The 23,329-nt window shown below is 45.7% G+C and overlaps 1 protein-coding gene across 3 annotated transcripts in view; it reads left to right on the forward strand.

Annotated features, from left to right (window-relative positions):
- Positions 1-19,108, forward strand: part of LOC143172055 (interleukin-6 receptor subunit beta-like) — an 80,741-nt gene extending 61,633 nt beyond the window's left edge. For all 3 annotated transcript variants that reach the window (XM_076361285.1, XM_076361287.1, XM_076361286.1), the window contains 5 exons: positions 10,468-10,614; positions 11,528-11,668; positions 13,321-13,417; positions 17,208-17,289; positions 18,150-19,108. In XM_076361285.1, coding sequence (XP_076217400.1) covers positions 10,468-10,614; positions 11,528-11,668; positions 13,321-13,417; positions 17,208-17,289; positions 18,150-18,875 — 1,193 coding nt within the window. In that variant the 3' untranslated portion in view covers positions 18,876-19,108. The remainder of the gene's footprint in view (positions 1-10,467; positions 10,615-11,527; positions 11,669-13,320; positions 13,418-17,207; positions 17,290-18,149) is intronic.
- The last annotated feature ends 4,221 nt before the right edge of the window (positions 19,109-23,329 follow it).

The following is a 23,329-nucleotide window of genomic DNA, read 5'->3' on the forward strand; positions in this document are numbered from 1 at the left end:
CTAACCCCCCTGCCGTGGGCAGGGACATCTTCAACTAGATCAGGTTGCTCAGACTTCTGTTAGGTCTTTCACCAGTACCTGGAAAAGGAAAACAACAGTAAAGTAAGGCTTTTGAAACAGTCTCCCATAACATCCCATCAGAAAATGGGGCCAAAAAGGCGAAAGAAAAGGCAAAAGAAAAGGTGAAAGAAAACAGAAAAGAAAAGACGAAAGAAAAGGTGGCCAAAAAGGCAGAAGGAAAAGGCAGCCAAAAAGGTGAAACAAAAAGCAACCAAAAAGAAGACAGATAAGGCAGCCAAAAAGGTGAAAGAAAGGTGACCAAAAAAACTGATCGAAAAGGAGTGTTGTGGTTTAACCCCAGTCGGCAATCAAGCACCACACAGCTGCTCGCTCCCCCTCCCCGGTGGGATGGAGGAGAGAATCAGAAGAGCAAAAGAAAACTCGTAGGTTGAGATAAGAACAGTTTAATACTTGAAATAAAATAAAATAATAATAATAATAATGAAAATAATAATAATAAATTGTAATGAAAAGGAAAACAACAAAAAGAGAGAGAGAGGAACAAAGCCCAGGAAAAACAAATGATGCAACCGCTCACCACCTGCCGACCGATGCCCAGCCAGTTCCCGAGCAGAGATCACTGCCCCCTGGCCAACTCCCCTCAGCTTATATACTGAGCATGATGTCACATGGTATGGAATATCCCTTTGGTCAGTTTGGGTCAGCTGTCCTGGCTATGCTCCCTCCCAGCTTCTTCTGCACCTCGTCGCTTGCAGAGTATGGGAAGCTGAAAAGTCCTTGACTTAGTATAAACACTGCTTAGCAACAACTAAAACATCAGTGTGTTATCACATTATTCTCATGCCAAATCCAAAATACAGCACTATACCAGCTACTAGGAAGTAAATTAACTCTATCCCAGCCGAAACCAGGACAAGGAGGCAGAAAATGCGAAAGAAAAGGCAGTCTAAAAGGTGAAAGAAAAGGCGAAAGAAAAGGTGAAAGACAAGGCAACAGAAACAGCAAAAGGAAAGGCAAAAGGAAAGGCAAAAGACAAGGTGAACGAAAAAGCGAAAGAAAAGGTGAAAGAAAAGGCGGCCAAAAGAGTGAAAGGAAAGGCAGCAAAAAAAGGTGAAAGAAAAGGCGGCTAAACAGGCGGCCAAAAAGGTAAAAGAAAATGGGGCCAAAAAGGGGAAAGAAAAGGAAAAAGAAAAGGCGAAAGAAAACACAAAAGAAAAGATGAAAGAAAAGGTGGCCAACAAGGTGAAAGAAAAGGCAAAAGAAAAGGTGAAAGCAAAGATGGCCAAAAAACCAAAAGATAGGCGAACAAAGAGGCAGCCACAAAAGTGAAAGAAAAGGTGTTCAAAAAGAAAATGTGGCCAAAAAGGCAAAAGAAATTGAGAAAGACAAGATGAAAGACAAAGTGAAAGAAAAGGCAACAGAAAAAATGAAAGAAAACATGGAAGAAAATGCGAAAGAAAAGGCAGAAGAAAAGGCAAAAGAAAAGGCAGTCTAAAAGGTGGCCAAAAAAATGGCCAAAAAGTCGAAAGAACAGGTGGACAAAAAAGTGGTCAAAAAGAAGAAAGAAAATGTGGCCAAAAAGGCAAAAGAAATTGAGAAAGACAAGACAAAAGACAAAGCAAAAGAAAAGGTGACCAAAAGAGCAAAAGAAAATGGGGCCAAAAAGGCAAAAGAAAAGGCAGCCAAAAAAGCATCCAGAAAGGTGAAAGGAAAGGCGAAAGAAAAGTCGGTCAACAAGGCAGTCGAGAAGATGGCTGACAAGGTGGCTGACAAGACGAAAGGAAAGGCGGCCAAAAAACAAAAGAAAAGGCAGCCGAAAAGGCAGCCAAAAAGGCAAAAGAAAAGCTGACCAAAAAGGTGAAAGACAAGGCGAAAGAAAATGCGACTGCATTGGGTTTGCATGGCAAGGTTTTGGTAGCGGGGGGGCTACAGGGGTGGCTTCTGTGAGAAGCTGCTAGAAGCTTCCCCTATGTCCGATAGAGCCAATGCCAGCCGCTCCAAGACGGACCCGCTGCTGGCCAAGGCTGAGCCAATCAGCGACGGTGGTAGCTCCTCTGTGATAACATATTTAAGAAGGAAAAAAGAAACCTGCTGCAGAACACCAATCAGAGAGAGGAGTGAGAATATGTGAGAGAAACAACTCTGCAGACACCAAGGTCAGTGAAGAAGGAGGGGGAGGAAGTGCTCCAGATGCCGGAGAGGAGATTCTCCTGCAGCCCGTGGTGAAGACCATGGTGAGGCAGGCTGTCCCCTGCAGCCCATGGCGGTTAACAATGGAGCAAATATCCACCTGCAGCCTGTGGAGGACCCCACGCCGGAGCAGGTGGACGAGCCTGAAGGAGACTGTGACCCTGTGGAGAGCCTGCGCTGGAGCAGGCTCCTGGCAGGACCTGTGACTGCGTGGAGAGAGGAGCCCACGCTGGAGCAGGTCTTCTGGCAGGACTTGTGGCCCTGCGGGGGACCCACACTGGAGCAGTCTGTTCCTGAAGGACTGGACCCTGTGGAAAGGACCCACACTGGAGCAGTTTGTGAAGAACTGTAGCCCGTGGGAAGGACTCACGTTGGAGAAGTTTGTGGAGGACTGTCTCCCGTGGGAGGGACCCCATGCTGGAGCAGAGGAAGAGTGTGAGGAGTCCTCCCCCTGAGGAGGAAGGAGCAGCAGAGACAACGTGTGATGAACTGACTGCAACCTCCATTCCCCGTCCCCCTATACTGCTCGGGGGGGAGGAGGTAGAGAAATTGGGAGTGAAGTTGAGCCCGGGAAGAAGGGAGGGGTGGGGGGAAGGTGTTTTAAGATTTGTTTTTATTTCTCATTACCCTACGTTGATTTGATTGATAATAAATTGGTGGATGAAAAGCTGGACATGAGCCAGCAATGTGCGCTCGCAGCCCAGAAGGCCAATCGTATCCTGGGCTGCATCAAAAGCAGCATGGCCAGCAGGTCGAGGGAGGTGATTCTGCCCCTCTACTCTGCTCTGGTGAGTCCCCACCTGGAGTACTGCGTCCAGCTCTGGAGCCCTCAGCATAAGAAAGACACGGACCTGTTGGAAGCGGGTCCAGAGGAGGGCCACGAAAATGATCAGGGGGATGGAACACCTCTCCTATGAAGAAAGGCTGAGAGAGTTGGGGTTGTTCAGCCTAGAGAAGAGAAGGCTTTGGGGAGACCTTATTGCAGCCTATCAGTACTTAAAGGGGGCTTATAAGAAAGATGGCGGCAGACTTTTTACCAGGGCCTGTTGCGACAGGACAAGGGGGAATGGCTTTAAACTAAAGGGGGGTAGATTTAGACTAGATACAAGGAAGAAATTTTTTATGCTGAGGGTGTTGAAGCACTGGAACAGGTTGCCCAGAGAGGTGGTGGATGCCCCATCCCTGGAAACATTCCAGGTCAGGTTGGACGGGGCTCTGAGCAACCTGATCTAGTTGAAGATGTCCCTGCCCATGGCAGGGGGGTTGGACTAGATGACCTTTAAAGGTCCCTTCCAACCCAAACTATTCTATGATTCTATGAAATTAAATTAATTTTCCCAAGTTGAGTCTGTTTTGCCTGTGATGGTAATTGGTGAGTGATCTCCCCCTGTCCTCATATCGCCCCATGAGCCTAATGTTATATTTTCTCTCCCCTATCCAGATAAGGATGGGGAGTGATAGAGCCAAAAGGAGAAAGACGTGGTGAAAGATGAGGTGAAAGAAAAGGATACCAAAAAGTTAGAAAAAAAGTTGGCCAAAAAAGAAGGGGAAGGGGAAGGAAAATGCAGCTACAAAGGGGAAGGAAAAGGATAAGGAAAAGGCACCTGAAGAAGGGAAAGGAAAAGGCGAACAAAAATGGAAAGGAAAAGGGGCAGGAAAAGGCAGGTGTAAAGGGGAAGGAAAAGGGGCAGGAAACGGGGAAAGACAAGGCAGGTGAAAAAGGGAAAGGAGAAGGCAAATGAAAAAGGGGAAGGAAAAGGGGAAGGAAACGGGGAAAGACAAGGCAGGTGAAAAAGGGAAAGGAGAAGGGGAAGGACAAAAAAAAAGCTGCAAAGGGGAAGGAAAAGGGGAAGGAAAAGGCAGCTGCAAAGGGGAAGGAAAAGGGGAAGCAAAAGGTGAAGGAAAAGGCAGCTGCCAAGGGGAAAGAAAAGGGGAAGGAAAAGGCAGCTGCAAAGGGGAACGAGAAGTGTTGTGGTTTAACCTCAGTCAGCAACTGAGTACCACACAGCCGCTCGCTCACTCCTCCCCACCCCCGGTGGGATGGGGGAGAGAATTGGAAGAGCACAAGTTAGAAAGACTCGTGGGTTGAGATAAAAACAGTTTAATAATTGAAATAAAATGATAATAACAATAATATGATAATAATAATAATACACAAAGCAAGTGATGCACAGTGCAATTACTCATCACCCGCCGACCGATGCCCAGCCAGTCCCCGAGCAGCGGCCCCCCCGGCCAGCTTTCCCCAGTTTATGTACTGAGCATGACATCACATGGTATGGAATGTCCCTTTGGCCAGTTTGGCTGTGCCCCCTTCCCAGCTTCTTGTGCACCTCCAGCCTTCTCAGTCGGTAGAGCATGGGAAGCTGAAAAGTCCTTGACTAGTGTAAGCACTACCTAGCAACAACTAAAACATTGGTGCGTTATCAACTTTGTTCTCATCCTAAATCCAAACCACAGCACTGTACCAGCTACTAGGAAGGAAATTAACTCTATCCCTGCTGAAACCAGGAGAAAAAGGCAGAAGGAAAAGGCATATGCGGATAGGAAGGAAAAGGGACAGGGAAAGGAAAGGGGAAGGAAAAGGGAAAGGAAAGGCAAAAGAAAAGGGGCAGGAATAGGGTCAGGAAAAGGGGAAGGAAAAGAGGAAGGGAGAGGGTAAGGAAAACAGGAAGGAAAAGCAAAAGGAATAGGGTAAGGAAAAGAGGAAGGGAAAGGGTAAGGAAAATGGAAAGGCAAAAAAAGGGGCAGGAATAGGGTCAGGAAAAGGGGAAGGGAAAGGCAGAGGAAAAGGAGAAGGAAAAGCGAAAGGAATAGGGGAAGGGAAAGTGTAAGGAAAAGGGAAAGAAAAAGGGAAGGGAAAAGGGGAAGGAAAGGGGAAGGAAAAGGCAGCTACAAAGCAAAAGGAAAAGCGGGAAGGAAAATGGGATGGCAAAGGCAGCTGCAAAGAAAAGGAAAGGGGAAGGAAACGGGGAAGGAAAAGACAGCTGAAAAAGGGAAGGAAAAGGGGAAGGAAAAGGGGAAGGAACAGGCAGATATAAAGGTGAAAGAAAAGAGGAAGGAAAAAACAGCTGCAAGGGTGAAGGGGGAAGGAAAAGGGGGAAGGAAAAGGGGGAAGGAAAAAACAGCTGCAAAGGGGAAGGAAAAGGGGAAGGAAAAGGCAGCTGCAAAGGGGAAGGAAAAGGGGAAGGAAAATGGGAAAGGAATCATAGAATCATAGAATAGTTTGGGTTGGAAGGGACCTTTAAAGGTCATCTAGTCCAACCCCCCTGCCATGGGCAGGGACATCTTCAACTAGATCGGGTTGCTCAGAGCCCCGTCCAACCTGACCTTGAATGTTTCCAGGGATGGGGCATCCACCACCTCTCTGGGCAACCTGTTCCACTGTTTCACCACCCTCAGCATAAAAAATTTCTTCCTTGTATCTAGTCTAAATCTAACCCCCTTTAGTTTAAAGCCATTCCCCCTTGTCCTGTCGCAACAGGCCCTGCTAAAAAGTTTGCCGCCATCTTTCTTATAAGCCCCCTTTAAGTACTGATAGGCTGCAATAAGGTCTCCCCAAAGCCTTCTCTTCTCTAGGCTGAACAACCCCAACTCTCTCAGCCTTTCTTCATAGGAGAGGTGTTCCATCCCCCTGATCATTTTCGTGGCCCTCCTCTGGACCCGCTTCCAACAGGTCCGTGTCTTTCTTATGCTGAGGGCTCCAGAGCTGGATGCAGTACTCCAGGCGGGGACTCACCAGAGCAGAGTAGAGGGGCAGAATCACCTCCCTCGACCTGCTGGCCATGCTGCTTTTGATGCAGCCCAGGATACGATTGGCCTTCTGGGCTGCGAGCGCACATTGCTGGCTCATGTCCAGCTTTTCCTCCACCAGTACCCCCAAGTCCTTCTCGGCAGGGCTGCTCTCAATCCCTTCATCCCCCAGCCTGTACTGATACTGGGGGTTGCCCCGACCCAGGTGCAGGACCTTGCACTTGGCCTTGTTAAACCTCATGAGGTTCACATGGGCCCACTTCTTGAGCTTGTCCAGGTCCCTCTGGTGTGTTGACCACACCACTCAGCTTGGTGTCATCTGCAAACTTGCTGAGGGTGCACTCGATCCCGCTATGTCATTGATGAAGATATTAAACAGTACCGGTCCCAATACGGACCCCTGCGGGACGCCACTCGTCACCAATCTCCATCTGGACATTGAGCCGTTGACCACTACCCTCTAGATGCGACCATCTAACCAATTCCTCACCCACCGGACAGTCCACCCATCAAGTCCATACCTCTCCAGTTTAGAGAGAAGGATGTTGTGGGGGACCGTGTCAAAGGCCTTACAGAGGTCCAGATAGACGACATCTGTAGCCCTTCCCGTGTCCACTGATGTAGTCACTCCATCACAGAAGGCCACTAGGTTAGTCAGGCAGGACTTGCCCTTGGTGAAGCCATGCTGGCTGTCTCGAATCACCTCCCTGTCCTCCATGTGCCTTAGCATAGCTTCCAGGAGGATCTGTTCCGTGATCTTCCCAGGCACAGACGTGAGACTGACTGGCCTGTAGTTCCCCGGGTCTTCCTTTTTTCCCTTTTTAAAAATGGGGGTTATGTTTCCCCTTTTCCAGTCAGTGGGAACTTCTCCGGACTGCCACGACTTCTCAAATACGATGGATAGTGGCTTAGCAACTTCATCTGCCAGTTCCTTCAGGACCCGCGGATGGATCTCATCGGGTCCCATGGACTTGTGTACCTTCAGGTGCCTTAGATGGTCTCGAACCTGATGTTCTCCCACAGTGGGTAGCTCTTCATTCTCCCAGTCCCCGCCTTTGCCTTCTGCGGCTTGGGCGGTGAGGCTTGAGCACTTGCTGGTGAAGACCGAGGCAAAAAAGTCATTGAGTACCTCTGCCTTCTCCGTGTCCCAGGTAACCAGGTCTCCTGTTTCGTTCCGGAGAGGGCCCACATTTTCCCTCGTCTTCCTTTTATCCCCGACGTACCTATGGAATCTTTTCTTGTTGCCCTTGACGTCCCTGGCCAGATTTAATTCTATCAGGGCTTTAGCTTTCCTAACCGGATCCCTGGCTGCTCGGACAACTTCTCTGTATTCCTCCCAGGCTACCTGTCCTTGCTTCCACCCTCTGTAGGCTTCCTTTTTGTGTTTGAGTTTGTCCAGGAGCTCCTTGTTCATCCACGCAGGCCTCCTGGCGTTTTTGCCGGACTTCCTCTTTGTTGGGATGCATCGCTCCTGAGCTTGAAGGAGGTGTTCCTTGAATATTACCCAGCTTTCCTGGGCCCCTCTTCCCTCCAGGGCTTTGTCCCATGGCACTCTACCAAGCAGATCCCTGAAGAGGCCAAAGTCTGCTCTCCTGAAGTCCAGGGTAGTGAGCTTGCTGTGCGCCCTCCTCGGTGCCCTAAGGATCCTGAACTCCACCATTTCGTGGTCACTGCAGCCCAGGCCGCCCTTGAGCTTCACATTCCCCACCAGCCCCTCCTTGTTGGTGAGAACAAGGTCCAGCATAGCACCTCTCCTCGTTGGCTCCTCTACCACTTGGAGAAGGAAGTCATCATCGACGCATTCCAGGAACCTCCCGGATTGCTTATGCCCTGCCGTGTTGTCCCTCCAACAGATGTCGGGGTGGTTGAAGTCCCCCATGAGGACCAGGGCTTGTGAGCATGCGGCTGCTCCTATCTGCCTGCAGAGGGCCTCATCTGCTTGTTCTTCCTGGTCGGGTGGCCTGTAGCAGACCCCCACCATAATGTCACCTGTCCCTGCCTTCCCTTTAATCCTGACCCACAAGCTCTCGGTTGGCTCCTCATCCACCCCCAGGCAGAGCTCCATGCACTCCAGCTGGTCATTGACATAGAGGGCGACACCCCCTCCTTGTCTCCCCTGCCTGTCCTTCCTAAAGAGCCTGTATCCCTCCATCCCAACACTCCAGTCATAGGAGCCATCCCACCACGTCTCCGCGATGCCAATAAGGTCGTAGCCCTGCAGGCGTGCGCACATCTCTAACTCCTCTTGTTTATTCCCCATGCTACGTGCGTTTGTATAGAGGCATTGAAGTTGGGCCCCCGATGAAGCTGTCTTACTGGCTGGAGTTCCTTTGTGCTGCTCTTCAGGCGCTCTCCTGCTGACCTGTGTTCCTTCTCCAGGCTCTGGGCATCTATTGCTGGCCCTGGCATCAAACTGGTAGGAGTGGGATGGATTGAGGTTCCCCTCCCCCGGGATCTCTAGTTTAAAGCCCTCTTCACCAGCTTGGCAAGCCTATGACCGAAGATGCTCTTCCCCTCCTCTGACAGATGGACCCCGTCAGCCCCCAGTAGACCAGGTTTCTCAAAGCGAGTCCCATGGTCTAAGCAGCCGAACCCCTGGCTGTGGTACCAGTCCCATAACCATTTGTTGACTCGCCAGATTCGACTGGCCCTTTCAAACCCCTTCCCTTTGAGCGGCAGGATTGATGAAAAAACTACCTGCGCTCCCGAGTCCCTTACCGCCGCTCCCAGGGCTGTGTAGTCCTTCTTGATAGTCCTCAGACTGCTCCTGGCTGTGTCACTGGTGCCCAGCAGCAGCGGATAATAGTCAGTGGACTGTACGAGGCTTGGTAGCCTCTCGGTGACATCCCTGATGCAAGCCCCCGGTAAGCAGCACACCTCTCTAGAGAGTGCGTCCGGTCGGCAAATGGGTGCCTCCGTACCTCTCAGAAGAGAGTCGCCTACTACTGTCACCCGTTGCCTTTCCTTAGTTGCGCTGGTTGTTATGCGGGGGGCAGATCGGGCTGCATTACTCAGCTCCAGCGCTTCTCCTGGTGTGACAGGACTTTCCTCTTTGGCCTGCAGAGCGGTGAAGCGGTTCTGCAAGGGCACCTCAGGCTTTGGGGGAAGTCTCTTCCTCCTGCTGGTCCTTGCCTTTGCAACCGTCCATTCTTCTGCATTATTGGCCCCCCCGCTCCCTTCTGCGTGTGCCAGTGGGGGAGTTTTTGGCTGTTTGGCCATGGGCTGCGGGTCCGCTGCAGACTGCGCTTGGAACCAGCTATCTAGCTCCTTCTCTGCCTCCCTGATGTTACACAGCCTTCTCACTGCCTCCTGCAGCTCAGCCACCTGCTGCAGGAGGTCCTCCACCTGGGCACACCTTTTGCAGGCAGGTCTGCTGCCTGTCCCTACCCCAGGAGAGAGGTCTAGGCACTTCCTGCAGCCTGAGGCCTGCACTGCAGCCTCTCCCTTCAGCAGTTCCGTCTGCGTGGAGGCATGGGCCACTGCTGGGGTAGATGGTGCAGACCCCCCAGCTGGAGCCATGGCCTTTACTCTCAGACGAGTGCCCAGCATTCTGCCTTGAGGGTCAGGTAGGATGAGTGCCCTTGACCTGTGACACCCAGTTGCTGGGTTATGTGTACGCCGAGTCCCCCACTCGGCCCGTGGAATGCCTCTCCTTCGAAGAGGCACCCTCCCTGCGCGTCCTCCCTCGCGAACTGCTGCGCAAACTGCCGCCCTAGCTGGCGTGCCACGCCCTGTTTGCCCATCCTGGTGGCTAGCGCTCCCTGGGGCTGCCTTTAGTGGGAGTGGGGGGTGGCAGCCATTGCTCCTGGCCCCGCCCACGCCTCATCAGCCGCCCTGGTGAGAGCTGCCGGCTCCCGGCGGGTCTCTGCGCTCCCCTGTGGGTTCCCCAGCTCAGGAAACCCCCCTGTACGCCAGGATCTGCGCTCCACTGCGGGACGCGTCTGCACCGGAGCTGATCGTCTCTGCAAGTGACCAACACATAATCTGTCTTGGCTAAAGTGTGACCTTTGCTTTAATGTGGACTGCATAATGAAAAATCGTCCTACACTTGAGGGTCATCTGACATAATTGGTCTTGTTCCCTCTGTTAACATGTATTCTGCTAATTCACAATATTTAGGAATTAAACAGATGTCTGTAGTGGACTTCCCCTCTCCTTCTCCAACTTTATCAGATAATTTAGCATAAGTTTATGTTATTGGTATAGTAATATTTCTATGCTGTTTTATTTTACATTTCAAGTATGAAGCCAAGACTAATTAACTTCAGTTGAAGATTTCATGTGATCTGCTGATTACTGTTTTTCATATCTTTTTTCCTAGCGATTTCTCTTTTAAAACATCTTTGGAGTTGCTATATTGTCTGAAAATAATGCTTTGCAGATGAGTTAGTCCAGTTATTCCATTGAAGTTTTTATGCAGTAACAATTCAGTGCTCATTAATACACTGCTTCTGTGGATGGGCAGGGTCCCCAACAGAAACTAATCTTCATCTCCCATTACAGGTCCTTCAAAAGGACCAACTGTTCAGACAAAAAAAGTAGGAAAAGCTGAAGCTGTTTTGACATGGAACCATCTCACAGTGGATGAGCAAAATGGATTTATTAGAAGTTACACAATATTTTACAAAACTGTCGATGGAAATGAAACAGGTAACAGAAAGCAGAGTGGTTCTTTGTGGCATTGAAGTATCCCATCTGTTTCCTTCCTAATACATGTTCCTGAAAAACAAGACTCAAGTGTGGTTGACAGTCTTTTCTGATGATACAAAGCTGGTGTCTGAGGTATAGCTCTCTTACATACCAAACAGAAAAGTCCCTAATAAAGAATTCAAAACATTAAGTCTGTGTATAACAGGGTACTGAGTTTAGTTTCTGAAAGCTGATTTGCGGGTGTTGTGCTCACATCTTTCTGTCTAAATACAGGACAAGATCGGTGGTATAGCAAGTTGAAGCTAGACCATTCAAGATTTAAAGGAGTTGCCTCCTATGATAAAGCCTTAAAAAAGAGGATTTTTAATCTTTCTGGAGCTCTAGATCAATATGTTAGTGATGTAAAACATCTTGTTTGAAGTGCTTTTTAGTTCTGAGTAGTCTATGACCTGCAGGCATAAGACAGGGAGCTGGCATTATTGAAAGTTTTTTTCTCTTTTTTTTTTTTTTAAGATCTGCTTAAATTGGAAGGGCTTGTTGTTTATGCCTACCCTACTTCTTGTTATTTCTAGATAACCATGTTATTTCTAGCTAGCCATGTATCCTGCTTATTAGATAGCTTTAAGCCTTAGCTTTACTACCAGTTTAGTTTGTAGCTAGTTGGGGGCAGAAGAAGGAAATTAACACAAAGTATCATCAAGAAAGAAACTAAATTCAAACACTTGAACAGAAACAAATGAATCTCTGCATTTCTTGTACAAGTTTGTAGTCTTTCTGTGTCTGTTGTAGTTTCCATGCAGCTATGCATTCTGCTAAAACTATCTTGTATGTCTGAAGACGTGATGTCCTAATGCTACTGTTTGTAGAGATCTAATAAATTGTACAGAAAACTAGTATATTTTTTCTACTCTAGCTGTGACAGTGGATTCTTCCAAGACAGAATATACTCTTTCTTCTCTAACCAGTGACACACTGTATACTGTGCGGATGATGGCATACACAGATGAAGGAGGCAGGAGTGGTCCTGATTTTACATTTACTACACAAAAATTTGGTAAGGAAGAGTGACAAAATTTAATAGAAGTAGGAAGTGATGTTGCAACAGGATAGCAAAGCTCTATGAAAGATCTGATGGGAGGGGAAGGTGATTTTATTTAAAAGAAAAAAAAATTGTCGCACTCATTCGCAAGCAGCAAGGCGCATGATATAGAATCATAGAATAAATTGGGTTGGAAGGGACCTCTAAAGGTCATCTAGTCCAACCCCCCTGCCGTGGGCAGGGACAGATTCCACTAGATCAGGTTGCTCAGAGCCCCATCCAACCTGACCTTGAATGTTTCCAGGGATGGGGCATCCACCACCTCTCTGGGCAACCTGTTCCAGTGTCTCACCACCCTCAGCATAAAAAATTTCTTCCTTATATCTAGTCTAAATCTACCCCCCTTTAGTTTAAAGCTATTCCCCCTTGTCCTGTCGCAACAGGCCCTGGTAAAAAGTCTGCCGCCATCTTTTTTATAAGCCCCCTTTAAGTACTGATAGGCTGATACCTGATATCCAGGTAGTCTATCTAGTACTCAGTCACCAAGAGGTATTTGTCCAGGTAGTGTAGTCAGGATTTCTTCTGATTGTACAGAGGACAAGGGACACCAGCTATCCTGTGCAGGTCTCCTGTATCACTCTTATGTTGGCAAATATGCTGGTTTTGGATGTGTGTTTTGTGTATGCTTTAGAGTATAGTGACTATTCTTTTGCCCCACCTTTGTGTGAGTCATTAGAATTTACTCAGTGCATTTGTCTTCTCAGTTGGTGTCTGATGGCTCCTACCTGGTCTTAGAGTCCAGAGTGTTTTAATCTGAGGGTATGTTGGCCTTTGTTATCCTGATCTGGGTGTCCTGAGAAGCTGCAGAGATGTGTTGGGATCTTGTTCTGCTAATCTAGGTGCCAGTCAGCACATGCCATTCTTACAACCTCAGCTTCCACTTGGCCATTCATATAACTTATTAAAGTTTGTTACAGTTCTCTAGAGACTCATTTTGAAGAGTTAAATTTATTGTGTGTGCAGCTTTAGAGCACTTCCTATTTGTAATAGTAAGAGCAATGACGTTAACTGAACTGTGTTGTGGAAAGCGCTTTTTTAGATTTAGCAGGTTTTTTTAATATTTTTTTTCTGTATGGTGTTGCTCTTCCCTAAGGATTCTGTAAGGTATACTTTAAAATGTGTATAATGTTGGAAAGAATACATAACAGTAATGCAACCTTAAGTGTTTGCAGGCAGAGGATATTTTTGTGTACAGAATAAACTGATGGATGACTAGTGACTTTGTTTACATTAGTCATTTGACTATGATGTTGATACGGCAGTCGATATGCCACTGAAACATGTGGACCACAGATGCATTCACATAGATGTTGCTGTCATATCTGCCTAAACTGTGAAATTACTTGCTCTGTCAGTATTACAGCTTCTAGAGCAACCTGCGCGTTTTGTTGATGCAAGGCATTAGATTGTTGGGATGGAGCTTTTCATGTTTTTACCAACAGGCTCTTTTCATAGGGTGAAAAGGTTCTTCTGAAGGTGAATCTTAAGACCAAGTGCTGTGGGTGTATTCAGTTTCAGATTCTCCCTGTCCCTTTGGGAATATGTGCTGCTGCCGAGTTCCTTAAATGTCAACGAAGGCTATAACTGCTTCTCTTTGTTTTCTTCAGGGAAAGGAGAAATTGAAGCCATAGTTGTACCTGTGTGTCTAGTGTTCCTGTTGATCGTACTCCTTGGAGTTTTGTTTTGCTTCAACAAATGTGACTTGTAAGTATAAATTAAGTCTTTCTCTTATGCTTCTGATATTTCTGGACACAACAGATGGCAATAATTCAATATAAACAAGTAAATGTTCTGCAGTTAGATCAGAAAAAGAAGGTAAAGCACATATACATTGATTGGCAATAAAGTTCTGTGTTTTCCTTGAGAAATCAGGGCCTCTTCTGATACTAATTTCTTACTGTTAATGATTAGAACTCAAACCAAATGTTCCATGACTTAATCCTGCAAGGAAATTCCTGCTTTTCTTGCTAGACTTAGTCAGGATTAGGTTTGTTAGGTTTTGATCAGGATATACTGTCTGTGCTGTTTTCTTAATCATCATATGAGAGTAGAATGATGATCCTCATTTTGTGAAGCACAGAAGAATCTGTTTGCTGGCTGTGTTTGAGCTATGTAATTACAGTGTTACTAAACTTTAAGCTTTGCAGCCAAAAAAATTAGGCAGATGTCTTATCTACCTTGCATAACCTCAGTCAAACCCTCTTTCTATTTACTATCTGCTGGGAAACATCCTGCCTCCTCCTGCTTCCTCTACCCCAGAGCTCTTGTCTGTGGCTTCAGCTGAGAGCTTATTGCTGAAGTGTTTTCTCTGGCAAAGAGTAGCACCTCTCGCATGTCCCCGGTCAACTATCTTTTCTTTCTAATTAAAGACAGCACTTTGTGCCCTTTTCCTTCTGACCTTCCTGCTGTCCCTAAAATCAGTTCTTAATTGACTTCAGTTGAAAAGCTCATCTTGCACATGTTCTGAGTTCTCCTATAGAGGATCTGTTGTTGGAGCCTGTTTCTAAAGAACAGGATAGATGCATCAATTTCAAAGTTAGTTTGGTTGGGGGTGATTTATCTACAGAAACTTCTAAACTTCTATTGTTAAGTAACAGTTATTACATTCTTAAACTTAAGAGTTCAGAGTTACAAAAGACCAAGCAAGCTTTTTCTTCAAATGTTTTCACTTCCTTAGTTGTGAAGTTGGCTTAGATTTTGACAGCTGTGATATTCATAGTTATCTTAAAGAAGCAACAGTGAATTTTTATACTGACATATTGTCCTGGTTTCGGCAGGGATAGAGTTAATTTCCTTCCTAGTAGCTGGTACAGTGTTTTGGATTTAGGATGAGAACAAAGTTGATAACACACCGATGTTTTAGTTGTTGCTAGGTAGTGCTTACACTAGTCAAGGACTCTTCAGCTTCCCATGCTCTACTGACTGAGAAGGCTGGAGGTGCACAAGAAGCTGGGAGGGGGGCACAGCCAAACTGGCCAAAGGGACATTCCATACCATGTGATGTCATGCTCAGTACATAAACTGGGGAAAGCTGGCCGGGGGGGCCGCTGCTCGGGGACTGGCTGGGCATCGGTCGGCGGGTGGTGAGCAATTGTACTGTGCATCACTTGCTTTGTGTATTATTATTATTATCATATTATTATTATCATTATCATTTTATTTCAATTATTAAACTGTTTTTATCTCAACCCATGAGTTTTTCTCACTTGTGCTCTTCCAATTCTCTCCCCCATCCCACTGGGGGTGGGGGGAGTGAGCGAGCGGCTGCGTGGTGCTTAGTTGCCGACTGAGATTAAACCACGACAGTCCTTTTTTGACGCCCAACGTGGGGCTCGAAGGGTTTGAGATAATAACAGATTAACCGGAGTGTATTAAGGAACTTATATCTGTTAATAGTTGTGGGTCACAATGTTGGTTTCTCTGTTCTCTATATTGATTTGTATAATCTGCATCGTGCTCCTTTCTTTGCTGTACATGTTAAAGATTGGTGTTGTTTTTTGCAGTTTGCTGTGGTCTGCAGTGATTAGTGATGTTTCCCTTGTGAGGTTTGTTTTTAGAACATTGACCTTGACGTTAGTGTGGTATGTAAACTTCGCAATGAAGCCGTTACTGTACCACGGATACCATTTCGTGGAGACAACTAGCAATTACAGTGACTTTTCTGAGAGTTTTTTTACGGAGGAAATACAGAATGGCAGTGTCACTACCTTCTTCTATGATGTTTCCTCCTTCATTACAGTAACTTCTCAGTATTTTGAACATCCTTGGGTAGTTAAGATACTTCTATTGGTACTTCTTGGGAATATTGTTTCGGTTTTGTCTAAAGTTGGTAAGCAATTTAAGAATATCATCCAGAGATCTGCCCCAAGGCTAGATAATTATGAGTGGCAGGGTGTGTGGGACAAGATGGGCAAGTACCTAGGCCAATGGGCACCCCCAGTGTTTTGGAACTTCACCCCTGAGCAAGTGCAGAATCCTGAAAAGCTAGTAGAATATTTGGACAAAGTATGCTGTCACCCTGGCAACTCCAGAGAGATGCAGATCACTGCAACGTGCTGGGGCCTGACCCATGCCTACCGAGCCCTGTTCAACACCATTCAGTACCCTCAAAGGGAAGAGAAGGTCTCTGGCTCTGACAGTAAAACAACACGCCCTGCGGCCACTCAGACCCCGGCGACAGGCCCTGCGGCCACTCCAACCCCGGCGACAGGCCCTTCGGCCACTCAGACCCTGGTGACATGCACTGCGGCCACTCCAACCCCGGCGACAGGCCCTTCGGCCACTCAGACCCTGGTGACATGCACTGCGGCCACTCCAACCCCGGCGACACGCCCTGTGGCTGAACCAAAGAACCAGCCTGTGCCGGTATCAGTTGCCCCTGTACACAAGAAGAAATCTTGGAAGCGGAAGTCGGCTCGTTTAGTAAGGGAGGAAGAAGCTTCTTCTAAAAGGGGGCTGGAGGAAGAAGTGTATGAGACAGATGACCCTAGAGAAGGGCCATCACGAGAACAGCAGGAGGAGAGCCGGCCGCTGATTGGGGAGGAGGAAGAGGAAGAACTCATAAACGAGGCAGTGACCACCCGATCTCTATCCCTGCCGAATAGGAATGTCAAAAAGGACTGTCATGGTTTAATCTCAGTCGGCAACTAAGCACCACGCAGCCGCTCGCTCACTCCCCCCACCCCCGGTGGGATGGGGGAGAGAATTGGAAGAGCACAAGTGAGAAAAACTCGTGGGTTGAGATAAAAAGTTTAATAATTGAAATAAAATGATAATAATAATAAGATAATAATAATAATGCACAAAGCAAGTGATGCACAGTACAATTGCTCACCACCCGCCGACCGATGCCCAGCCAGTCCCCGAGCAGCGGCCCCCCCGGCCAGCTTTCCCCAGTTTATGTACCGAGCATGACGTCACATGGTATGGAATGTCCCTTTGGCCAGTTTGGCTGTGCCCCCTCCCAGCTTCTTGTGCACCTCCAGCCTTCTCAGTCGGTAGAGCATGGGAAGCTGAAGAGTCCTTGACTAGTGTAAGCACTACCTAACAACAACTAAAACATCGGTGTGTTATCAACTTTGTTCTCATCCTAAATCCAAAACACTGTACCAGCTACTAGGAAGGAAATTAACTCTATCCCTGCCGAAACCAGGACACATGCATCATAGACTCTACCTAAATAATTGTTCTGTAGCTTCTAGGGTGCTATAAATTTGAAAATCCCTCACTAACCGTTACCATTTGTTGCTTTACCTTATGTTATATGGCTACAGCTAATGTGTGGAGGAGTTATAAGCGCAGTGCTGTTTTGCCACGTAGTACAGCTTCTTACAAAGATGTAAGGAAGTGCAGGAAGTATTTCTATTTGGAAAGAAATACTCTAGCAAAACTGCTGTGTAAGGGACTGGTGTCCTGGATTATGCAATACTTGCTATCAACATAGGAATTTGGGGAGTGCATCTTGTAATTTTATTCTGGTTTTAATCCTTTACAGAATTAAAAAGCATATCTGGCCTAATGTCCCTGATCCATCCAAGAGTAACATTGCTAAGTGGTCTCCTCAAGTTCCAGCTAAGGTAATACTCATCTTTCTGCATCCTGTATCTTCCTAGTCTACAAGGTTTCAAATAAACTAACCAGTGGGAGTCTTCTCTCTTCTAACACATGCAGACTTCAGGGGGAAAAAAAAAAATCCCTGGATGTTAAGTTTCAGGACATTGTGATATGATATGGTTAGAAGACTTTATTACATCAGTAGTTTCAGCTTTAGAAATACATGGCCCTTAGCACAAGCTCACAGCACAGAGCAGGCTTTAACATTGTGAATTATATTCAGTTTACTAGTTTGAAGGGTCAAGCCCTAATTATTTTACTCATTCACAGGAAATCAGGATTAAGTAAACAGAATTAATGATTCCCATTCTTAAAACCCTGAAGTGACTTGTTGCACAGTTAAGTCATAAATGAGAGAGAGAGCTCTAAGAGTTCCTCATGGATGAGGAGATGGCAGCAAAGTTTATGCTCCATGTGAGGTGGATGACACAGCAAATTCTGTTCAATAAACTGTGGCAACTTCTATGAAGAAGTGCTCTGATATTGAATATGTTATTGGAAGTATTGTTTGTAGTTCCTGTGCTGCACAGTAAATGGTTCTATGTTTATGGCTCTTCAGAATAATTAAAACTAGAGCAAAGCTTGCGCACCCATTATGGTTTTAGAATATCTGCGTAAGTAAAATTTTGTATTGGAAACAAAGCCATGTCCTTCATTTTGTAACAGATACTTTGCAGATACTGCCAAACTCAGTAAGGAGAAAACTTATATTAAGAATCTCAAAGCAATTGCAGACTAAAAATTCAGATACTTAATGAGTTTTTTGGTTTTTTTTTAACCTAAATAACCTTCCTCTTAGGCATCATCCATCTCTTTCTTTCAGCATAACTTTAGTTCCAAAGATCAGATGTACCCAAAAGGCGGCTTTACAGATGTAAGCGTCGCAGAAATAGAAGCTGATGACAAGAAGTCTTTTTCAGAACAAGATCTAAAACCCTTTGACTTGCTTAAAAAGGAAAAAAGTACTTCAGAAGGGCACAGCAGTGGTATTGGAGGATCCTCATGCATGTCTTTTCCTAGGCAAAGTGTCTCTGACAGCGACGAAGGTGAAACTACACAAAACACTTCAAGCACTGTACAGTATTCAACTGTAGTACTTAATGGCTATAGAGACCAAACACCTGTACAAGTCTTTTCAAGGTCTGAGTCAACTCAGCCACTGCTAGTTTCAGAAGAGAGATCAGAGGATCATGCTGGAGGGAGTGACAGTACAACACAGAAGCAGCAGTATTTCAAACAAAATTGTGGTCAGGATGAAACCAACACAGACAGGCTGTGCTTCGAAAGAGCAAAGCAAATTACTCCTGCTAATGAGGGGGATCTTGTTGGATTTGCACAACTGCAGATCTTAGGTCCGAGTTCACAGCCTTTGGGCCTTGGGATGGAAAAAAATACCCAGGAAGCTGCTCTATCAGATGTTTTACAGACAAGTACTGAGGGACAGTCTGTGAGACATGAAACAGTGGAAGGAAATCCACTGTCAGTTGATGAAATGCCAAAAAGTTACCTCCTGCAGACTGTGAGACAAGGGGGCTATACGCCTCAGTAGAGAAGAGACTGGCTCTATTTAGGCCTTCATTAATGCCTGTTCACACTTTCTCCTGTGTTTCTGATAAATTAAGCTAGGTATTTTTATCTGAATGCAGATAGAAATATTGAAATTAAGTGAAGAATAATTTGACAAAGTACAATAAGGACTGTGTTTCTGTGGAAAATTTGCAGACCAGACCTACTGGAGACTTACTTTTATGCACTAAATAAAGTCTTATCTTTCTGAATAGCTGAACGAGCCTTTGTGCTACCTTGCTTTTTTGTCTTGTCATATCAAATTTACACATGATTGAAAATGGCAAGCTTCAATTAATCACATCAGCCAATAGACCTCCTAAAAGAAATACTTTGATTTGTGATGGTGTACAAGCCTAAAAAGCCAGCTTTAGTTGCTTGGAGCATCTTTGTGCAAAAGCAAGACTGAAGATTAATATTCTAACGTAGAAGAATACTTTCATCATATACTTTTCAGTAGCTTGATTGACTTTCTGAATTTTGACTTGGCCCAGTGTCACAGTTTCCAACTTACCAAACATGCAAATCATGTTCATCCCCATTTAAAAATTATAAAAATTAAATAGAACTTGCTATGGTGTGCAAATAAGAAAATGCTGTGATTGCTTGACTCTGAATGCTACTATAGTAATTGATATTCTGCCTACATTTAGATATGTGTGCACATGAACTATATAATAATTTGGCCTAAAAATGTGCCTTGCAACTTGGCACACAGTGATTCAGTCTTCATGTTTAAAAGTTAAAAATCCAGATCAAAACACAGATAAACAGAGATTTAAAGGTTTCATACCCAAATCGCTGTCTGATTATACCATACCTCTTTGGTCATATAAATTGCCTTTAATATGTGCATCTTTGCTGTATACAGCTTGAGAGGTAAGTAATGAGCTGTAAGTTTTTACCATTTTTTCTAACTGCTCAGGAGAAAGGGAATATGACCTTTCTGATTGACTACAATGATTAGTGTGCTGTAACTTCACTGCTAATGCTACAGGACCTCCTTAAAACTGAAAGCAGCAAAAAACCAAAGCATTGAAGTCATTGAAGCTCTCAGAAGAGGGAGAGAGGGGAAAAAAAAAAAAGAAAAAAACCAAACCACTATACTCTGAATTTGAAAGTTACTGGTACTATGTATCTATTATCTATCATGAGCCACAAATAAGACTTATGTGGTTGCTAAAATTCCTTACTTTTTTCTTATGTCTCAATTCTCCTCTGTTCATACAGTTTGCATTTTATTGAAGAAGATACATTTCTTGGAGACTGTCTCTACCAGGGTTTAAAAGAAATGAAATTGCATTAAAATAAACCCCTTCCCCCAATGATAACTAGAAATTTTATGGCATTCTTGTAGATTTTTTTTTTTAACCTTAGTCTAGTCAGCTTTCTAATCTGACACTAATAAAACCTTATTTCAAAACACTAAATGCTGTGTTGTGAGAATAAAACAAGGGTTTTATTTCTCCTTCAGCAAAAGAACTATGTATTTAAGACCACCTGAAACTTTTTGTGCTGTGACCTCTGGTGCTGCTGTTCTGCGAAGCACTTGCTGAAGGCCCTGGAAAGACAGGTGTCAGTATAATTTCAACTTTCCTTGACTGCCAGCTTGCATGGAAGGACAGGTATACATATAAATGTTCACGTGTCTTTTGCTTTTGTTACAAAGAAATTCAATGCTAGAGTAAATTCATAAGATTACCTCTTGAAGTCTGGACTATTTAAAACAGATAAAGAATGCTGAATCTTTAATAACATTTCAGTATTCCACAGTTCCTTTCTCACAACAGTATTTTTTTGTATCTGGGCGCTTTTTTAAACTAAAAGGCTATGTTGCAGCTTACTATAACTACACCTTTCTTCAAACCAGTCCCCTTCCTTTTCTCCCCACTCCACCTCAGCACCTTCAAACTCTCCTCCAGAGGGCAAAGGCATAATGAAAACTATGCTGTCACTAGACAGCAGAGAACATATTTTGTTTTTTTTGTTTGTTTGTTTTTTTCCAGAGGTTGAAGGAGCATTCCTTTGTCAGAACACATTCATCTTGGAAAATAATAGCAGTTAATTTACTGGGGGATGGGTAGTCTTCTCTATGCAAACTTCATAGTGACTGTAGAAACCACAAGTAAAAGGAAAAGTCTCTGAGCAGTGTGCATGCTTATTAGAACTGCCCTGCAGCCACATGCATCTAATCCACCTTCTGCTCATCTCTGAAATACCATGGGCCACAACCTGGTTACTTAGTCTGAACATTGCTTCAAAGGCCTGGATGTTTTAAAAAAACATACTGATTTTTTTTTTTTTTTTTGTGATCTAGTGATACTAACTTTTGATAGCATGTCATATTTGAGGGACAACTTCAGTTATTCCTGAAGTTGCTATTCTCCTTTCTGTTGTGTAAAGGGAAGGCATTTTGTTCTCGGTTGCTGTTAATCATGGACCATTTCCAAAGTTTAAACTGTTTAAAGAGTCTCACTTTCAAATGTCTGTGCTAACAAGAGTTCTGGCCTGTCACTTCTGGCATCTTTCTTTTTTTCTTTGTTGTTTAGGTGTCAGGGGTAATAAACTTACAGAATTGTACAAGAGTGCATCCTGGAGAGAATTCTGTTTGTCTGGCAGAGTTATATTCTGTCTTTCAGTCTTGTGTGCTTATCTAGGGCTAAAATACTAAAGACTAAGCAGGAGATGCTTGTGGGTGAACAGCTTATAGAAGCCACAATACATACGAATAACAGGTTTACAGCTTGTTCACAAATCTGAGCCAAAATATTATATCACACAGTGTTCAGGGCTTAACTTGATTTTGTACTTTGGATGGTAACAATCTAATTGTATCAAGCAGTTGCACACAGGTTTTTAGAGTATCTGTAATGTAATGCATTATAGCAGTCCACTGAAATTCTCTGAACTTGGCCCTAACATCATAATTAAGGGAAAAGCCGCCCCCCCCCCAATAACTATGGTGCACTTTACAAAATAAAGGCATCATTAAAATAAAATCACACTTCAGTATTGATACTTTCATGTCCATGTTGATTACCTGGACTGGAATTTTTCAAGTAGGGGTGGGAGAAAAGTTGTGAAGACCTTGTTACTTTGGTAGCAGGGAAGGGAGGGGCTAGTAAGAATAAAATATTTATCCTGTATTAGCACATTTGAAACTTCTCTTAAGTGCAGGCTGGCTAACTGTGCCTCTGTTTACAAGAAAAGTGAATATATTTATCTCTGTAGTAGCTTGTGGTTATTCTGTTGGAACAGGAGGTTGTTTGGGTTGTTTCTGGGGTGTGTTGGCTCATTTTCAGGGCAGTTAGCCTGGGAATATCCTCTCCTGCTGCAGTGAAATTCTTGGGGTTGTTTCATATGCCTACTGTAGTAAACCAAACTACCTGTTAAGCCTTAACCTGGCAAGGCAATGCAAAGCACAGCAGAATAAAATGTTTTTAAACTTAGTTCTGGATTATTTGTGACAAGCAAGTGCCTATCCTATCACTCGCACAGGCGATCAGCTCCGGTGCAGACGCGTCCCGCAGTGGAGCGGGATCCCGCCGTACAGGGGGGTTTCCTGAGCTGGGGAACCCACAGGGGAGCGCAGAGACCCGCCGGGAGCCGGCAGCTCTCACCAGGGCGGCTGATGAGGCGTGGGCGGGGCCAGGAGCAATGGCTGCCACCCCCCACTCCCACTAAAGGCAGCCCCAGGGAGCGCTAGCCACCAGGATGGGCAAACAGGGCGTGGCACGTCAGCTAGGGCGGCAGTTTGCGCAGCAGTTCGCGAGGGAGGATGCGCAGGGAGGGTGCCTCTTCGAAGGAGAGGCATTCCACGGGCCGAGTGGGGGACTCGGCGTACACATAACCCAGCAACTGGGTGTCACAGGTCAAGGGCACTCATCCTACCTGACCCTCAAGGCAGAATGCTGGGCACTCGTCTGAGAGTAAAGGCCATGGCTCCAGCTGGGGGGTCTGCACCATCTACCCCAGCAGTGGCCCATGCCTCCACGCAGACGGAACTGCTGAAGGGAGAGGCTGCAGTGCAGGCCTCAGGCTGCAGGAAGTGCCTAGACCTCTCTCCTGGGGTAGGGACAGGCAGCAGACCTGCCTGCAAAAGGTGTGCCCAGGTGGAGGACCTCCTGCAGCAGGTGGCTGAGCTGCAGGAGGCAGTGAGAAGGCTGTGTAACATCAGGGAGGCAGAGAAGGAGCTAGATAGCTGGTTCCAAGCGCAGTCTGCAGCGGACCCGCAGCCCATGGCCAAACAGCCAAAAACTCCCCCACTGGCACACGCAGAAGGGAGCGGGGGGGCCAATAATGCAGAAGAATGGACGGTTGCAAAGGCAAGGACCAGCAGGAGGAAGAGACTTCCCCCAAAGCCTGAGGTGCCCTTGCAGAACCGCTTCACCGCTCTGCAGGCCAAAGAGGAAAGTCCTGTCACACCAGGAGAAGCGC

Source organism: Aptenodytes patagonicus, chromosome W (assembly GCF_965638725.1).
Source record: "Aptenodytes patagonicus chromosome W, bAptPat1.pri.cur, whole genome shotgun sequence".
Lineage (NCBI taxonomy): Eukaryota > Metazoa > Chordata > Aves > Sphenisciformes > Spheniscidae > Aptenodytes > Aptenodytes patagonicus.